The sequence below is a fragment of the Mytilus trossulus genome, chromosome 7 (genome assembly GCF_036588685.1).
Source record: "Mytilus trossulus isolate FHL-02 chromosome 7, PNRI_Mtr1.1.1.hap1, whole genome shotgun sequence".
NCBI classification, from domain to species: Eukaryota; Metazoa; Mollusca; class Bivalvia; order Mytilida; family Mytilidae; genus Mytilus; species Mytilus trossulus.
This window is the reverse complement of record NC_086379.1, coordinates 49,548,687-49,568,376: the sequence shown is the minus strand read 5'-3', so window position 1 is coordinate 49,568,376 and position 19,690 is coordinate 49,548,687. Positions and strand designations below refer to the sequence as shown.

Genomic DNA, 19,690 nt, shown 5'->3' with positions numbered 1-19,690 from the left:
CATTGACTGACCTTTGACCTAACTACTTGTTAAGGGATATCTCAGGAAGTAGATTTTGACCGAAAAGAATTAAGAGATAATTGAAATTCAATTTCATATATGATTTTGGCATTTATACTTTCCGTCAAAATCTCATGATTCCATTTTGATAAAATCAAAGTGATTTTCCCCTCACAAACTTTTAGTGGATGAAATCAAGCATGATCCTATCTAGACTTCTGCTGGATTATATTGATTACAATTGCACAATTATTCTCATTGCAATTTCTATAGGGTACCATTTATTACAATCCTTGTTATTAGAAAAATGTAAACATGTTGTCTGCTCTTTGGTCAGGTTGTTGTCTCTTTTGCACATTCCCCATTTCCATTCTCCATTTCATTTATGACCTTTAGTTGTTTATTTTTGTATTATTTTGGTCTCTTGTGAATGTTGTCTCATTGACAAATTGGTCTCTTGTGAGAGTTGTCTCATTGACAGTCATGCCACATCTTTTTTTTATATATATTGCAAAGAAATCAAAGCCATTAATGAATGTGTGTATCATTCCGACAAAACCAGAGAATCCCGAATATCTAAACATATAGTAGAACCTATTACAACAGTTCCAGGATACGGTAATTATAGTTGAATATATCATGTGACTCCCATCACCATGTGACAGAAATGTAGGCATCGTCATTTCCAACACAGGTTGAGCGAACGGATGAAACGTGATGATCTTATACTGAACAAAATAATTAGTTACGGGAGATACACTGCAGAAGGACGATTTGCGGTATTTATCATGGTATGGTACTGCATTCTTTTTATAAAATTTGATATCCTTTTTAAAATGTTGATATTGAAGTTTGTGTTGTTTTAACTCCAATACCAAAATCAGTGAGAAATTTACCGCACTGAGTTTGCTTTCTTCATTATCAACATACTGATAATTAATCAAAAGTACTCTGTTTGCTTTGTTAATAATTCCAAATACTAAGGAATAGATTTTTGGGTCCTCGGTGCTCTTCAACTTCATACTTGTTTGACTTTTTAACTATTGTGATCCGAGCGTCACTAATCAGTCTTGAAAAGACAAAAGAAACGAGCGTCTGGGGCACCAAATTATAAGCCTGTTACCTTTGATAACTATCATGATTTTATTTGTATCCTTGATTCCACAAATGAAAAACGAAATTTATGGTGAGCCACATATGCTGTTCTTTCTCTTGATATCGTGGACGATGTTATCAACCAGCCATATACCATAGCTTTCAGATTTCACTAGTATAGGACTTATGGTGTTTTAAAAACATTGATATGTAACCAGAAGTGATTTCTTGAAAACCGCAAAACTGTTACTCTACTATTTCATACTTAAAAATATCTGCCAACAATAGTTTATTGTTATCATCTACAATGAAATGTTACCGGAGGTAATCCTTATGTTGAACGAAAACAATTGTGACTAAATAATTGGACATAGACAGTAAATATATTCAATACTTATAATTACATTTTTTAGCTATGATCATGAAAACACGAATTTCATTATTGTTTTATTTAATTCACCTGTGCACTTTATTGTGGGACCACGTGTTATCATGAATGAAAAGTTTTATTGAGCAATGCAATTGCTTACGGAATAACACGAGATGTGCAGTAAGCCAATCAGAATAAAGTATCACAATGAAACATACATCTAATGTAATTATTTATTGAAGTAACAGGAATTGAATGCAATAAAAAAAAGAATTCATACACAATATTCATACGTAATTAACAAACAATATCAAGCAAAACATCTGGCTTACGAGACATTATATATGAAATATTATTTACAAATTAGAACAATGTAACAATAAATATATAAATATGGTTTATAAAAGGTCACGCTACTAAGTGGAATAAATGAAGACTTCTTTCTGTATTCATATTTAAATCATCCAAATATGATATATTTAAACAATAGTTTGATTAGTCAAACATTCAAGTAATCTTGCACACCACTGAAGTCTTTTGGTTTGATCTGAAATAGAAAGCAAATAAAATGAGATAGTTTTTGGTGGAGTTCGTGTTGGTCAGCTTTATTTTCCTTGTTGTGTTATGTGTACTTTTGTTTGCAATTTCACCTTTTTTCTTTTTTGCTATGGCGTTGTCAGTTTATTTTCCACTTATCGGTTATGGCTTTTTGAAATGTGACATTGTGTATAAATTTTATTTGGTGGGGAAAAAGGATATTGTTTCACTAAAATTTGGAATCTGAATAGTTAGAAGTGAAAGGTTCCCCCACACACATAGTGGGCACTAAAACTTAAATTGTTTTTTCCTTTTTATGAAGCTTTTTGTAGCAAAATTCTGGTAACAGCTGCGAGTGGGAAATATACTTCAGGATAGGGTGCTTTTAAGGTCGGTATTTCGGGTTCGACCATTTCTAGATCCGTGAATTATTTTTATCTAAATTCGGGACCTCGGGATTTTGCGTTTTTAAGCCAGGGATTTGGGGATCAGAACCCCGTTCTCTCCCCCCTCCCCCTGAGGTCTGAGGATACTTTATACTGTATATATATATATATATCTGATACTTATCGGCCATCTTTAAGCATTACGGATACAGCATCGTGATAACTGTAGTATGTTGGAATGCCTTTAACTTCTACTTTTGAGCAACCTTTGACATAGACATGATCAATCAATGTACCACCTTCTGTTGTTGCCTCTTCCACTAGCTGTTGAAATCCTTTTGAAGTCATATAGTCCAGTATGGATCTTTCTCCCTTTAATATGTCTTGATTAAAGTCACCTAACACAATGATATTGTTTGAAAGTTCAGTCAATTTGTTTATAAACGAAACAAATGTTTTAAGAAATATTCCAATTTGATACTTCTGAGTTCTATATATTGTTGCCACAAGGACATTCATGGTGGGAATTCTGAAAGTTATACATTCTAGATTTTCCACGGTAAAGTTACAATTTTCATATTCAGAATCTGTTTTTGCATATACTCCAACTCCTCCGTGGCCCATAGCTTGCAAATTCTTAAACACAGAATTAGTCGGTGTGTAGGCTGCAGATCTTGGTTGGTGATAAAAATCATAGTTAGGAAGGTGAACATGATCAGAGGAAGATTCAAGCCATGTTTCAGTCAGACAGACATAATCTGCATCTTTACAGTCTGAATTAGCCACTAAATCATTTTTATGAGCTCTTAGTCCTTGGATATTGTGATAAACAATAGTTACAAGTGTTTCTTCAGATGATGCTTCTACATTTTCAGTCAGATAATGTTTCATTGTTTTTATGCCTTTTATGATATCAGGATCACAGTATATTTTTTTACCAAGTGTTTTGTCATCAATTGGTAATATATGAAGCCCTTCTTTTGTAGTAACTCTACTCAATGCAACATATGCCTGGCCATAAGTGAAGCATTTATTCAAATCCACAACTGCTTGTGAAACTGTCAAACCCTGAACTTTATGAACAGTACATGCCCATGCTAACTGCAAAGGAAACTGTTTTCTCGTTCCATTTTTGAATGGTATGTCCTCTGTAGATGGTTCCAATCCAACGCATCTTTTCCCATTTATTGTTTTTTGAATCTTAGCGTTTTTTCCTACTCTCTCATTGTCAAAATTGATAAAAATAACATTCGGCAAAGACCCTTCTAAAAATTCTGCAATGCTGACAATAGTGCCCATTACCCCATTTACCAAGCCATCATTGACGGCTTCATTCTTTTTCAGCATTACGCGGGCTCCTTCAGCTAATAGAATTGAAGTTGGGAGACAAATATCAGTTTGTGAAAAATTTGCTGTTTTCTTTCTTAGTTTTCCTGTAGCTTTATTTTTTTCAAAATCTTGTGCTTCAATTAACTTAGGTTCACTGGACAGTTTAATAACCATTTCAGTATTGTGAATATTAATCTCATTATTAGTAGCATAAATGTGTAAAGCTTCATCTGTCCCACTACCTATACACTGCTTTAACATTTTTAAATCTGAGGATTCTAAAGGAGAATATTTGTCTTTTATCCTAAGTCTATTCAATAACTGAGCAAACAAACCATCTTCACGTTGTCTCATGACTTCATCTAATTCTACAATAGTGAAGAAATCGTTCCACAGATAGTTCAAAGGATTCGATGGATCATCTACATAAAGTTTATCAGTTTTTCGGCATTTTACTGGTGGTAACTGAAAAAAATCTCCAACAGCTATCACTGAAACCCCACCAAAAGGATCTTTTTCAGGTCTTTTCTTGATCTGACGCAACCGTTCATGAATGAAGAATAACAACCTCTTGTTGACCATTGAGACTTCGTCTATGATTAAAATTTGTAAATTTTCTAATTTTGACCTTAAAGTGTTCAGCTTATCTTCACCAAGCATCGCTTTGTCAACAGTAAGAGTTTTGAAAATAGAAAGAGCATGGTGAATCGTCAATCCATTTATATTGAAGGCTGCAGTGCCAGTTGGTGCAGTCAATAAAACTGTCAAATCGTCTGGACTAGGAGAGCAGCGAGCAAGAATTCTTGTGGTTTCATAATGTAAGCATTTAATCAGATGGCTTTTTCCTGTTCCAGCTCCGCCTGTTACAAAGACGTGAAAGGGAGGGGGATTTTTACCATTGGCTTTTAGGTTGCACCATTCTCTTACCTTATAGAAAATACGCCTTTGTTTCATGTTTAAACCTCTCAACAAGGGTATAACTTCCGACCTTAGTAAACAAGTTTTAATCCCATTTCCACTAACTATTTCTGGCTTGTTACTTTTATTTAAATCTGGTATTCCAAATTCAGGACTGTCGACTTCTATGACAGTTGAAGATTTGGCTGCTTCAGTGCATTCACGTCTTTCACTCTCTGTTTCTGGACATAGGTCTGCCCACGCATCTTCTTGGTAATCATTTTCTTCCAATTTTTTTTCTGCAGCTTCTAGCTCTTTGCCACTTTTCACAAAGTTGGACATGTTAGTATTAACTATTTGTTCGACTTTAACAAGAACCTCTTTCTGATTATACCTGACCATTCCTGATTTGTAAAACAATTCATATGTCAAAAATTGTGGCGGTTTCAACTGTTCCTCTAATCTGTAAGGTAAATATAACTGTAAAATACTTTGGTAGTACTGTTCAGGCGATGTTTCAATGGAAAATCGTGCATATTTGATAATAGCAGGCTGGGTTCTTGTCCGCTTTCTGATGTATCCCATATCATTTTTAAGTTTGAATGTGGTATCTTCATTTATTTTATTTGGAACCTGTGTTTCTGCTAAAACTGAAAACTCTGAGCAAAATGAAGCTAAACACATCTGATTAAATAATTCAAGTTCTGGTCGACTTTTATATCTATCAGTAATGCTTTTCATCCAAAGTTCGATATCATCACCGTCATCAATGTCATCATCATCATCGATTTCCTTTGAAGGTTTTTTTGTATTTGCGCTTTTAGATTTGATTAAAAGTTCTTTTAGAGGAATACTCATTTTACATGGATTTTCTCCAACTGGAATGAATTCAACTTTTCTTGAACATTCTTTCAAACTTAAGCCGATCACTCTAAAAACAGCTTCTTGGGCACTCAGCTCTCGAAAGTGAAAGTATGCAGTACCTACTTGTTTCATTGTATGTTGTGCATTCAAATTTCCATCAGCGGCCTCATTTTTTGTTTGTTGTAGCAACAATCCAAGTTCACGTTCTGATTTACTGATGTAACTTATTATATAAACAACACAAGAATAAGCATCTAATATGTATTGTATGTCCATATTTGCATCCCATGCTTTCAGGAGATGTGGGTTGTACTGATTGATAAACATTTCATTTTTGTTTCTTTTTAACACCACAGTATTTCTATATGTAACTGACCTAAAGCATTCTTGAAAATCTTCCTGAGATACTCCTGCCCTTATGAATAACTCCGTAGTAGTTAAATTTTCCTTTTCACAGTCTTTGATTACAGCCCATAGAGATTCTAATATCTTTTTAGCTTCTAATGAACTAATTCCCGATTTTGGTTTTTCAACAACATCATCGTCAACATCTTCATCAGTGTCATCAGCAACACTACATTCTTCTTCATCATCCTTAGGTGGGCGTGATATAAATGTTTTTTCAGAGGGTGGTCTTGGGAAATTAAAACGACACACAGTTCCCTTTTTTCTACAACTTTTTGAATGTGTTTTGCTATGTTGTTGTACAGTTGTGACAATGTCTTTTAGCTCTGAGTCCTCGGTTTCCAGCGGTAGTTTACATGTTATATATTTGTCAACAAACTCAGTTACAATATCATCTTCATCTTCATTAAATTTTGGGGCATCTTCTACCCAGAACAAACAGTGCGTGTGTGGAGAACCTCTCTGTTGAAATTCAACTCTATAAAAGTAGTCTATCACATGACCAATTGGTTGAGCATCTGACATTATAACATCTTTTAGAAATCTTTTAAATCTACGATCAAACATTCGTGCAGGTGTAACAGGATTACTACAAAGGACTTTGCACTTTTCATCCCAAGTAAGTTCGTCAAACTTACGAATATCTCCTTGTTGCTTCAATATTGTTTCTATGATTTCTTTCCATCTGAAGTCTGCAGAAGAAAACGAGGCAAAGAATGTGGGAATACCTAACTGGCGAATCATAGCAAAAATATTCTTTTGTTCAGCTTGCCAATAAGGAGGTGTTCCTCTTACAGGTTTCATAAACTTTATTGCCTCATCTTTTCGGAATAACCCATGTAATGTGTCTTTATCACATAGCATTTTGCCTGTTACTTTCTTTCCATTTGAAAACACCGATCCTTTCCTTAAGGAAATTTGAACATTTGACATAACTCTATCTAGTTCAGACATATATTGACAAAAGAATATATAAGAAGTATCTCTTGCAAATCGGTTTTCTACACTCATTAATCTCAGATTGAAATATCTTAATAAAGATAACTTTTCTTCTCTCTCTTCATTCAATGTGTTTTTACCTGTAGGATAATGTACTGGAAACGTTTGAGCTTCAATACCCTTTGTTCTCAAAAGACTTACAGGGTTATTTTCCTCTGCAGGTGATAGATTGAATTCCTTATCAAACAATGCATCTAAAGCTTCCTGTGCAATATCAGCAGGCTGTAAACATGTGTCCAACTGAACGCCCTGTAAAGTATCATCTAAGTATGTATCCGCTTCATTTGTTTGTTCCTCTGTATTTGACCTATCTTGCAAATTATCATTTAGCGTTTCATTTGTTGTTGTTGAAGTGTCCATGCTCTCTACTTCCGGGCAACAGTCGTTATTTTGTAAAGGAATAGGGTTCAACCACTTTTCATTGATTACTATATTTGAATACCACTCATTTTTTCCTTTTAAAAATAGCAATGCTTCTTCTAAATGTTTAGTATCGACAAATTGATATTCCTCATAACCCTTATACTGTAATTTTCTTTTGAGCTTAACTTTAACTAAACAATTATCATCTTCAGATCTAGGCAAAGTAGTAGTCACCTTAAACATATCTGACGGTACACAAACACATGGTCCATGAACTGCCTTTTGGCCACCTTTAGGTAGAGCAACTATCTTCATGAAAGGAATATTAAGAGAAATTAAATGTTGTTCTAGTTGATTTAATCTGCTTAGTTCATTAGGAACATCATCTAATGATAAGTTGTTAAAAAACGATTCAGCAGGCACTTTTCCTCTCTGGATCTTTCTGTGACATGTGTAACAAATCCAAAGGGATTGTCTACTAGTTCCTTGATACTTACATTCATCTTCGCATTCGTCTAAACATTTATGCAAATATTTATCAGAAATACAAGTGTCTGCTACATCTTTTACAGAATCCTTTTGATACAAATCCTTCTTATATTCCATGACTTGATTTTGAAAACAAAGTCTAAAACAGCAAGCACAAATGTATTCAGGTCCTTCACATACATCTTTCTTAAATTTTTCAATAACTTTTGTAATGTCTTTGCCTTCTTCTTTAGAGAGAATTCTTTTAGACAAAGTCTGAGATTTAACATTCTTTCGATGTTCATCGTCAGTAGCATACTTATGAATGCTTGCATGTTTCACCTTATTTTGATGTTCATTATCAGTAGCATACTTGTGAATGCTTGCCTGTTTAACTTTAATTTTGTGTGCATCATCAGTAGCATATTTGTGAATGGCAGCTTCTTTCAATTTCTTTCTGTATTCATCATTATTTTCATATTTTTTAATGCTTTCATTTTTCTTTTCTTCTCGGTGTTTTTCGTCTGCCATATACTTATCCTTTGAAGCCTTTTTAATATCTGATTTGTATTTGTAATCATTCTGATATTTATCCCTTCCTTTTCTTATTTTTTGAGCTTTGTACGAATCGTCGTTCGAATACTTTTCCCTTTGTGTTGATAATGTTTTGTACCTTGATTGAGAATCAGTGTGATACTTTAATTTTTGTTTTTCAGATTTTGATAAGTATTGTACTTCATTTAAAGCTTTGTCTGAATGAATTCCTTTCTGTGACGATTTAACAGAAGAATTGTTTTCATTATTTAAACCACTCGTCTGTTGATCTTGTTTTCTGTGTTTCTTTGAAACAAATAAATCATTTTGCTCACATTTCCTCTTCATTGCAACTCCCTTATTTTCAAGTGGTTTGTGCATCTCTGGTATAACTGATAATACAACCTCATAGTGTTGTAAGTCTCTGATGTGTTGAAGATAGATTGCTCTATCATTTATTTCACTGTTTGTGTGAATTTGAGACGATGAATACTTTATCCATACTCCATTATAAAACGTATAAATATCCGTTTTCAAAAGGTCTGCTGCAGCTATTATTTCCAATGCAGTTCCCCATGAATTGTTCTCTCTCATTTTTCGACCACTTATATGTTCTTCTACTGTACCATATTGGTTTTCTAATAGACTAGTCAAATGATTTGAAATGCTCAAGCTATGCTTAATAATGTCTTGTCTTACCTTTTTATGAAATACTTGTGTATGTGAAACAGCATAAGATATTGCTCTAAAGAGACAGTTTCCGTCTGCTATGATGGACTTTGTTTCAAAGGGATGGCCAATATTACACAATTCTGAACTGCACATGTTTTTTTTCACTTCTTTTGAAGATATATTCAATAGTCCACAGAGTTCCCTTTTAGAGTAGAAATCTAATGGCTTAAAGGAATAATTGGATCTACAATCAGACATTATTTCTATATCAGAAACTTCATTTTCTCTAACAAATGTACATGGAGACCCTACCTTTGAAAAATCTACTGATTCCATGTCATCTGATATGTCCATTAACCTGTCGGATTCAATGTCATCTGATACATTGTGTGATATGTCCATTAATATGTCTGATTCAATGTCATTTGAAAGATCAGATACACGTCTTTTGGTATTTTTCAACAATCCTCCCTTTAAATTGTCGAGCGTTTCTTCATTAGTCTCATTTTCTTCAATACTATGCATACTATCTAAATAACCTAGTATTGGTACACTATCTTGTATTTCAATATGTTGCATATTATCTTGCAATGTCATATCTACACTACTGTCAACTGTTTCTTGTATTGCAACAGTAATTCCTGTTACATCAAAAGGTACAGATTGATCACCCTGAACAAAATTACAGAAGTGTTGGTAAACAGCTTGAATGTCAGCAAGTTCAAATACAATACTAGAACCATAATTATCTATTAAACCAAAACGATTTCTTGCATGAGAATCAAACATATATATTTTGTTATTCTGCTTTATTACTAATGATGTTGTTGCTCTTACAGTAACAAAGCATCCGTCTGAGTCTATTAATGCATATTGCAGGGCTTGGTCTAAAGGTAAAACGCCATCAAAATCTGGGTCAACGTCATGTACAAATGCACAAATGGAACGTTTCTTGTGACAATGAATAATACGATTTCTAAGATCTACAAATTCTGGAAGATCTTCCACACAAAGATAATTATTAGTACCGTGCACAGATGTATAAATATCGTTACCTTCAATTAGTATATTGTCAAGATATAACTTGTTCCATGCAAAAACTGGTTTCAGTTTACTATGCACTATTGCAGATAAACAATTACTAACACATTGTTTCCCAGCGTTTTCACCAAACCTGGTATTTCCTTGATGAAAACTACCCTGAATGACTAGATTATTTTGTTCTTGTGTTACTTGTGATCTTGATAAATCATATAAAACTACAGGATTTTCAAATCTGATATTTGCATGCATACCTGTTTTCTGTTCACCTTTCCATAAATTGGAATCTACAGATTTGTCTGCTTTATTATCAATGTAATTTTTATTATTTCTACCCAGACATGCCTGTTTGTTTTCTAACTGATTGTTGATTGAATCTGAATAACGTTTTAGTTTACTCAATTCTGAATTGTTCAAATTAGTCTTAACTAAATGTATGTTGCAGTCAACAGAAGGAGCAGTCAATTCATTAACAGTTTGATACTGTTCAGTGGTATTGGCAACAGTATGCCCAGTTAAATCAGTAACAGTGTCATTGCAATCAGAGTTAACTGTCAATTCATTATCAGTGTTATTTCTTTCAGTATTACTGACAACAGAGTAAACAATCAATTCATTATCAGTGTTATTTCTTTTATTGACAACAGAGTTAACAGTCAATTCATTATCAGTGTTATTTCTTTTATTGACAACAGAGTTAACAGTCAATTCATTCACAGTGTGATTTCTTTTATTGACAACAGAGTTGACAGTCAATTCATTCACAGTGTGATTTCTTTCAGTATTATTGACAACAGAGTTAACAGTCAATTCATTATCAGTGTGATTTCTTTTATTGACAACAGAGTTAACAGTCAATTCATTCACAGTGTGATTTCTTTCAGTATTATTGACAACAGAGTTAACAGTCAATTCATTATCAGTGTGATTTATTTTATTGACAACAGAGTTAACAGTCAATTCATTCACAGTGTGATTTCTTTCAGTATAATTGACAACAGAGTTAACAGTCAATTCATTATCAGTGTGATTTCTTTTATTGACAACAGAGTTAACAGTCAATTCATTCACAGTGTGATTTCTTTCAGTATTATTGACAACAGAGTTAACAGTCAATTCATTATCAGTGTGATTTCTTTTATTGACAACAGAGTTAACAGTCAAATCATTAACAGTGTCATTTCTTTCAATTTTATTGACAGCAAATTCATGAACAGTGTTTTCTCCTTCAGGATAACCATTCTCAGTGCTTTCTCCTTCAATTTTATCAATATCAGTAGACTGTTGCAAAGCCTCCTCTGCCAACCTTCTTTCTCTCATTCTTAGTTTTTGTTCTTTGGCTTTGGAGGCTTTGCTCTTATTTGATTTACGTGGCATCACCTGAAATGAAAAAAAAATGTATAAAAATATTGTTATGACAATATCAAGTTTTGTAAAAGATTTACTATTATCAGTACCAAACTTATGTCATGTCCAACTTTGTTTTTAAAGCTTGAAATGCCAAAAAAAAAATATAAATAAAATTTTTAATCAAATCAATAGTACACTGATTGATTAACCTGTTTGTTTCAAGGATGTAACCTTAAAAACATTTTTGTTTACACTTTGTGAAACTGTTCATTTGAACAAAAGTTTTTATTGTATTTGAGAAGCTGATGAAACGATTAATATATTTAAATTCAGAACTCCATAATGAACACAAAATAATATACATCTAAATGCATATTGAAAAAGTTTCAAGCATTAAATAAATCTACAGAAAAAATGCATAAACATACATGTATCCATATTCATAAAAAAAATATAACTGCTTGAAACCATTGACGGGTAAAGAATACCATGCTAACTTAAAATAAACATTGTATTGCATTTATCAAATATTTTAAATTTGAGTTATCTTTCTTTTATCATATAAATTGCACATTTATATACCATGCTTAACTTATTTAATATATGATTAAATGGTTTTCTTGACAAGTCTGGTTATTTAAATACACATCATTTTGTGAACTATCACCCCTTTTTTTTGGTGAAGTTTGTGTTGTTTATTCTTTAGTTTTCTATGTTGTGTCATATGTACTATTGTTTGTCTGTTTGTCCTTTTCATTTTTTGCCATTGCATTGTCATGAGTTTGACTGTCCCTCTTTTGATTGATGAGTATAACAATATTATTAATAAATTGCATGAATGGCCTGGATAGAATGAAAAGAATGTTCACTTCTCTGCACTAAAGGGTTGGCAAAGTATTATATAGGCAGGATAACCCAAGTGGAAAAACTTTTATAGGGTATGCAATACTCCCAGAAATGGGAAATATTGAGCAATACCAATTGTTAAGCTTTTTTATAAATATGCTAAAAAAATACTTACTCTATTGGTAAAGTATAGAAACCAGCTATGGATGTGAACCAACTAGGCTTAATTCCAAATGCTGAAAAAAAAAGAAGAAAAAAGTGATAATAAAAGCTTTACTATAGTATTCATGAACGAAGATATCACATATGTTGATGTAAACAGTATTCAAACTACCTCTTTGACTCTTTAACATGTTTAAACATTCAATTTACATGATTAAAATAAATGTTGAAAACAATGTGAAAAGAAAACAAGAATGTGACCATAGTACACGGATGCCCCACTCGCACTATCATTTTCTATGTTCAGTGGACCGTGAAATTGGGGTCAAACTTATAATTTGGAATTATAATAACAAAGATCATATCATAGGGAACATGTGTACTAAGTTTCAAGTTGATGTAACTTTAACTTTATCAAAAACTACCTTGACCAAAAACTTTAACCTGAACTTTGCACGATCATTTTCTATGTTCAGTGGACCATGAAATTGGGGTCAAAACTATAATTTGGCATTAAAATTAGAAAGATCATATCATGGGGAACATGTGTACTAAGTTTCAAGTTGATTGGACTTCAACTTCTTCAAAAACTACCTTGACCAAAAACTTTAACCTGAAGCGAACAGACCCACAGACGGACGAACGAACGAACAAAGGCACAGACCAGAAAACATAATGCTCCTCTACTATCGTAGGTGGGGTATAAAAATATTATAAAAGCATTGCATACATGTTCTGCTGAAATAGCTGAATAATTGTAAAATCAAGAATGAACGTCATTTTATGCTTGTAACCGACAAGCTATAAGACTACCTAAAGTCACAAGAAAGAGGTACAAATTATCAACCAAACGCAAAATTATCTATTGATACAGAGAAATATCTGACCTTTATATCAATTTTAAACTCTAATGTAAATACTGATATCAAAATGGCAGTACTGTAATATGATTGATTGTTGCTTACTGGTTACCTAACGTCCAGTGGCAAATATTTCATGCATGTTCATGACGATAAAAACTATAACAAGTAAAGTCATGATACATGTGTAGTATGAAAATACTCAGTCAAAGTCATGTTTTTTAAACCATGACAGAATGTGTTTATTTTTAACCTAGTTCATTTATATGTTTTTGATTCAAATATGACGTCAATTTTCACAGAACTAGTACACATTTTTATTTAGGGGCCAGCCGATTTTCTTGCTGTGTTGAAGACCCATTGGTGGCCATCGGCTGTTATCTGCTCTTTGGTCAGGTTCTTTGCTCTTTGACATATTCCCTATTTACAATAAACTCTCTCTAGAAGGCCAAGTAAGGTATGAAGTGAAGTTAAAGAACCCTTGATTGTGAAAGGTTATGCCAAATAAAGCTAAGGTAGCTACTCAGTCTATTCCTGAGATATAAATGTACTTCAGAATAAGGTCTGGAATCAAGAGCAGGATATGTATATGATATAAGCTTCTTCTCTTTTCAAGTAACAGTATTTTATGTGTATGTAGGTGACCTCTCTTGATTATACTTACTGCTTTGACAATGTCTTCTACAGTACTTCTTCAAAAATCTGCACAAGAAAAAAACACTAAAATTATATCACCATTTAACAATCTTTCTAAATACATATGCAACATTTATCATTTATAGTAAAAATAAATCTTCCACTATTGATGATAAAAGACTGAAAAAATAATAATCAAAAAGTTAAAAACAAAAAAAGTCTTTTGTATTTGATATTTTTGTCCAATATACATGATTTTTTTTTATTAGTTGGTATTGGCCTTGAATATTCTCAGATCTGTACTTGGTGCCTTTTTGATTTTGGGATGTATAACATGTATAAGTATCCCTCCATATCAACTCTGTGTTTTTGTTCATGTAATTCTATTTGTATCTATCTATCAAGTTAAGCCTTTTTTAACTGATATTCATGATATTTCTTCTTATGTTGTTCTGTTATACCGTTGTCCCAGGTTAGGGGAAGGTTGAGTGCTCGCAAACATGTTGAAAAAACTCCGCCACATTTTGTTTTATGGGCCAGTTCCAAGCCTGTAGTTGCTGTTTCATGTCCATCATATTTATTTTTTGGTAATTGTTTTCTTATAAATTATGCCCTTAGTTTTCTCAATTCAATTGTTTCATATTTCTCATGTTGAGGGCCTTTTATAGCCAACCATAGGCATACAGAATGTGTTTTTCTCATTTTTGAAGGCCGTACAGTTTGGTTATAATTGCTTACATCTACTTCATTTGAACTTTGTGACCTAGCGAATTCAGACTATTTACCACATGATCAACTTGACAGTATCATATACATGATATGTTGAGCAGGATCTGCTTACTCTTTTGGAGCACCTGAGATCACCCTCATTTTTTGTTGGGGTTCGTGTTGCTTAGTCTTTATTTTTCTATGTTGTGTCTAATTATTTGTCTGTCCTTTTTTTTTAAATTCAAGCGTCACTGATGAGTTTTTTGTAGACGAAACACGTGTCTGGCGTATATACTAAATTCAATCCCGGAATCTTAATGAGTTTATTTATGTATATGTAGGTGACCTCTCTTGATTATACTTACTGCTTTGACAATGTCTGATCAAACAACAGCTTTATAAAAATGTCTTCTACAGTATTTCTTCAAAAATCTGCAAAAGAAAAATACACTAAAAATTATATCACCATTTAACAATCTTTCTAAATACATATGCAACATTTATCATTTATAGTAAAAATAAATCTTCCACTATTGATGATAAAAGACTGAAAAAATAATAATCAAAAAGTTAAAAACAAAAAAAGCCTTTTGTATTTGATATTTTTGTCCAATATACATGATTTTTTTTTATTAGTTGGTATTGGCCTTGAATATTCTCAGATCTGTACTTGGTGCCTTTTTGATTTTGGGATGTATAACATGTATAAGTATCCCTCCATATCAACTCTGTGTTTTTGTTCATGTAATTCTATTTGTATCTATCTATCAAGTTAAGCCTTTTTTAACTGATATTCATGATATTTCTTCTTATGTTGTTCTGTTATACCGTTGTCCCAGGTTAGGGGAAGGTTGAGTGCTCGCAAACATGTTGAAAAAACTCCGCCACATTTTGTTTTATGGGCCAGTTCCAAGCCTGTAGTTGCTGTTTCATGTCCATCATATTTATTTTTTGGTAATTGTTTTCTTATAAATTATGCCCTTAGTTTTCTCAATTCAATTGTTTCATATTTCTCATGTTGAGGGCCTTTTATAGCCAACCATAGGCATACAGAATGTGTTTTTCTCATTTTTGAAGGCCGTACAGTTTGGTTATAATTGCTTACATCTACTTCATTTGAACTTTGTGACCTAGCGAATTCAGACTATTTACCACATGATCAACTTGACAGTATCATATACATGATATGTTGAGCAGGATCTGCTTACTCTTTTGGAGCACCTGAGATCACCCTCATTTTTTGTTGGGGTTCGTGTTGCTTAGTCTTTATTTTTCTATGTTGTGTCTAATTATTTGTCTGTCCTTTTTTTTTAAATTCAAGCGTCACTGATGAGTTTTTTGTAGACGAAATACGCGTCTGGCGTATATACTAAATTCAATCCCAGAATCTTAATGAGTTTATTTGTGTATATGTAGGTGACCTCTCTTGATTATACTTACTGCTTTGACAATGTCTGATCAAACAACAGCTTTATAAAAATGTCTTCTACAGTATTTCTTCAAAAATCTGCAAAAGAAAAAAACACTAAAATTTATATCACCATTTAACAATCTTTCTAAATACATATGCAACATTTATCATTTATAGTAAAAAAATAAATCTTTCACAATTGATGATAAAAGACTGATAAAAACATAATAATGAAAAAGTTTTAAAAAAAAAGTCTTTTATATTTGATATAATCATGATTATAGTCCAAGTAACATGATTTTTTTTATTAGTTGATATTGGCCTTGAATACTCTCAGATCTGAACTTAGTGCCTTTTTGATTTTGGGATGTATAAGTACCCCTCCATGACCACTACGTTAAGTTAAGCCTTTTTTAACTGATTTTTATAGTTTCTTCTTATGTCATATTGCCGTGTTTGTGTACACAACTATGAAGTGTTCCCTCCAATGATAGGAGCACGTACATTTTTTGGAGACGTCTATGGTGTTTTCCTATGGTAATAATAGCAACATGCAGTATACATGTAACTTACTAATTAACCATCATTCATGATATAAGTTTTTATAAACAACTTTAAATTTCTGAAATTTGGCTACTACAGACGATAATTTTTCTCTTATTATAATCTTTAAGTAAGCTTGCATTATTTCTGTTAATGAACATGTTGCAATTGAAATTACAAAATCGCAAGGCACAAAATCCATGATATCAATTAAAATCATGACCTTTAAACCATGAAAATGAGGTCAAAATCATATGAACCATGCCAGACAGACATGTACAACTGACAATCATTCTTTGGATTAAATATACATGTAGTTGATCATATGATCTATTGCTTATAATATCTGAGAAAAAAACTCTGCCATAAGAACTCAGGGGCGGATGCAGGAATTTTCGAAAGGGGGGGTGCTAACCCAGGGCAAAGGGGGGGTGCAAAACATATGTCCCGATACAAATGCATTGATCGGCAAAAATAAAGGGGGGGGGGGATGCGCACCCCCGGAACCCCCCCTCTGGATCCGCCACTGGAACTCAACATTGAACAGTGAATCATGAAAATGAGGTCAAGGTCAGATGATACATGTACATGCCAAACAGACATATACACCTTACAATCCTTCCATACAACACATATAGTGTAGTTGACCTATTGCTTATATTTTGAAAAAGCCAGACCAAAACACAAAAACTGAGCAATGAACTGTTAAATTGAGGTCGAGGTCAAATAAAACCTGCAAGACTGACATAGGTATACCATGTATACGTCATGGTGATAAAATATTTCCATAAACCAAATATAGTTGACCTATTGCATATATAGTTTAAGAAAAAAAGACCAAAACTCAAAAACTTCACATTGACTTATTACTGCACCATAAAAATGAGGTCAAGGTCAAATGACACCTGCCAGTTAAACATGTAAACCTCACAATCATTCCATACATCAAATTTAGTGAACTATTGCTTAGAGTATCTGATATATGAACTTGTCTAGGAAAACTTAACCCAGTGTTTTCCCTAGGCTATTCATGCATTGCGGTACCGCTACGCATAGAATTTTGGTCGCTATCAGGGTTTCCCCTGGGTCAATTATTTTTTTCGCCACCTCTTTCGCCAAAACAATATATTTTTTGCCACTTTATTATTTTTTTCGCCAAGTAACACAAATACATTTTTCTTTTAAAATTTTCCTTTTTTTCCAGCCCCCCCTAAATAAGAAGTGGTTTTTAAAACAAAACGAAGCATCTTATCACTTGAAATTGATCTCTCGTGTAAGGTGTAGTCATTACATTGAAGGGTTACTCTCATGCCAACCTTTTGAATTTCTTCATCACGACAGTTTTCTTTTCTAGACCATCGTAAATAGTGAATATATGCTTGATAGACGTGTGTAACTAAAACGACTTTGAAGTACTCACTCAAATCAATGATCTACATGAAAGTTAAATGACAAAGTTTAAAATCGGAGACCTTTCTTGCTTTTGGACATTTTTTGTCATAACAACAATTTTCTTTTCTGGACTATCATTAAAAGAAGGAGAGGAAGCGTAAAAATTTTGCTTCAAACACGTGCGTTGCAAAGTGGTTAATAAATCCCCTTTGTGACATATGACAGAAGCCATTTAACCATAATTTGTCATATTATATAATTAACACCTTTATTAATTAGTCCTTTGATGTCGATAGCTATGAATGCAATCAGCTGATTATTGATTTTCTGTCAAAATCTTAACGAGTTCAAGGTGAATTCCGAGTATTGTCTGATCGGTTAAGTCCGAGAAACCCGAAAAAAAGTAAATAAACAAGATGGCTGAAAATAAATCGTTATATTTCTTTCGCCAAATTCTTTCGCCAATGACGAATTTTAATCGCCAGAATTATTTGCGAAAATGGCGACCACCAGCAGAAACCCTGGCCGCTATGCATTCATCATACCCGCTATGTGTGAAATTTGTATTATCTTGTAATATACAGTGACAATTGACAAAACTCTACAGGTGTTTCAAAATCACCGGACTGATAATTGATCATAATTAGATGCAACGCTCTGATTTTACAACCATGTTGATTAGAGATAAGGCCAAAAAAAAAAATAGGTGTGTTTCCTGTTGCATGCCCCAAAAAATTAGGGTCGGTAGGTAGGTTTTTTTTTTTTTTTTTATTGGCCTGCTTCGGTTGTTTTTTGTGTATTTTTATAATCAGTTTGTTATTCTTTCAGGTTATTTTCATCAGTTCATTGTATAAAGTATACAAGATATGAATAGTCCATATTTCATGGTTTTTTCCAGTCACAGTAAATTCATTGTTCTTTAATCCAAAGTCATGAAACTGATTGAATATATCAATAAAGGTGGTAGAATTAGAAAATGGGGCTATTATACTTTTTTTCTCGTTCCTGTGTGGACACTCATCGATTGTTATTGATAACCTTTGACTGATGGCCATAGCAGAAGCCATGCCGTTTTTGACTTCAATCTGTATCACACAAATACTTACTGTATTAAAATTTTATTTGAAATCAAACGTTTAAAAGATGCCATTCAAAGGCTATACTAAACAAAAACCGTTTCCGGAAAAAACAAAAAAAAACGGATTTTTTTTATTTTTTTTTCCGGGAAAAAAAAGTTAGGGTCGGCGCCAAAAAATTAGGGTCGGTCGGGCGACCGGAAACACACCTATTTTTTTTTTGGCCTAACAACATTCAAGATCCTCCTATTTTTTTAAGCCTCCGTAACTTTGTCAGACTTGTGAGACGGCCTTTTTGGTGCCTTTCATGGTCTCGCACTTACTGACAGTAAAGCCATGTATATTAATTAAACGATGTTTGTGACCAAAATTATGTGTACACTTTTGAAATGAAAACAAAACTGGTTCCACTTCCTCATAAAATTAACGGTAACCAGTCACTGAAGTCGTCCTAATAATCAATCGTCTAAAATAAACACGAAGACAAGCGGGCAGTTACGAATTAATATCTTCTGACGCAAAAATGTTCAATGTTTTTTTATTTTCTGTTATAATTATATTTTATTCAGTCTATGAAACATAAATCAATCAATAATTACCAAAATTTGACATTTTTAATACACGTGGTACTGACTGTTTTCACGCTTTTTTTTTAAAATAATCACTTATTAGGGAGAACGTCAAACCTGGTTTACGAAATTTTTGCAAGGAAGAGAGTATCCGTTTATTAATATTGATGGCGTTGA

At 32.9% G+C, this 19,690-nt stretch overlaps 1 protein-coding gene across 1 annotated transcript; it reads right to left on the bottom strand.

Annotated features, from left to right (window-relative positions):
- Positions 1-2,568: 2,568 nt before the first annotated feature.
- On the bottom strand, positions 2,569-19,282 carry LOC134726488 (uncharacterized). The gene is made up of 2 exons (XM_063590893.1): positions 19,268-19,282; positions 2,569-11,340 (listed from the first exon to the last, which is right to left on the bottom strand). Exons 1-2 carry the CDS (start codon positions 19,280-19,282, stop codon positions 2,569-2,571), a joined length of 8,787 nt encoding a protein of 2,928 aa, XP_063446963.1.
- Positions 19,283-19,690: the final 408 nt, after the last annotated feature.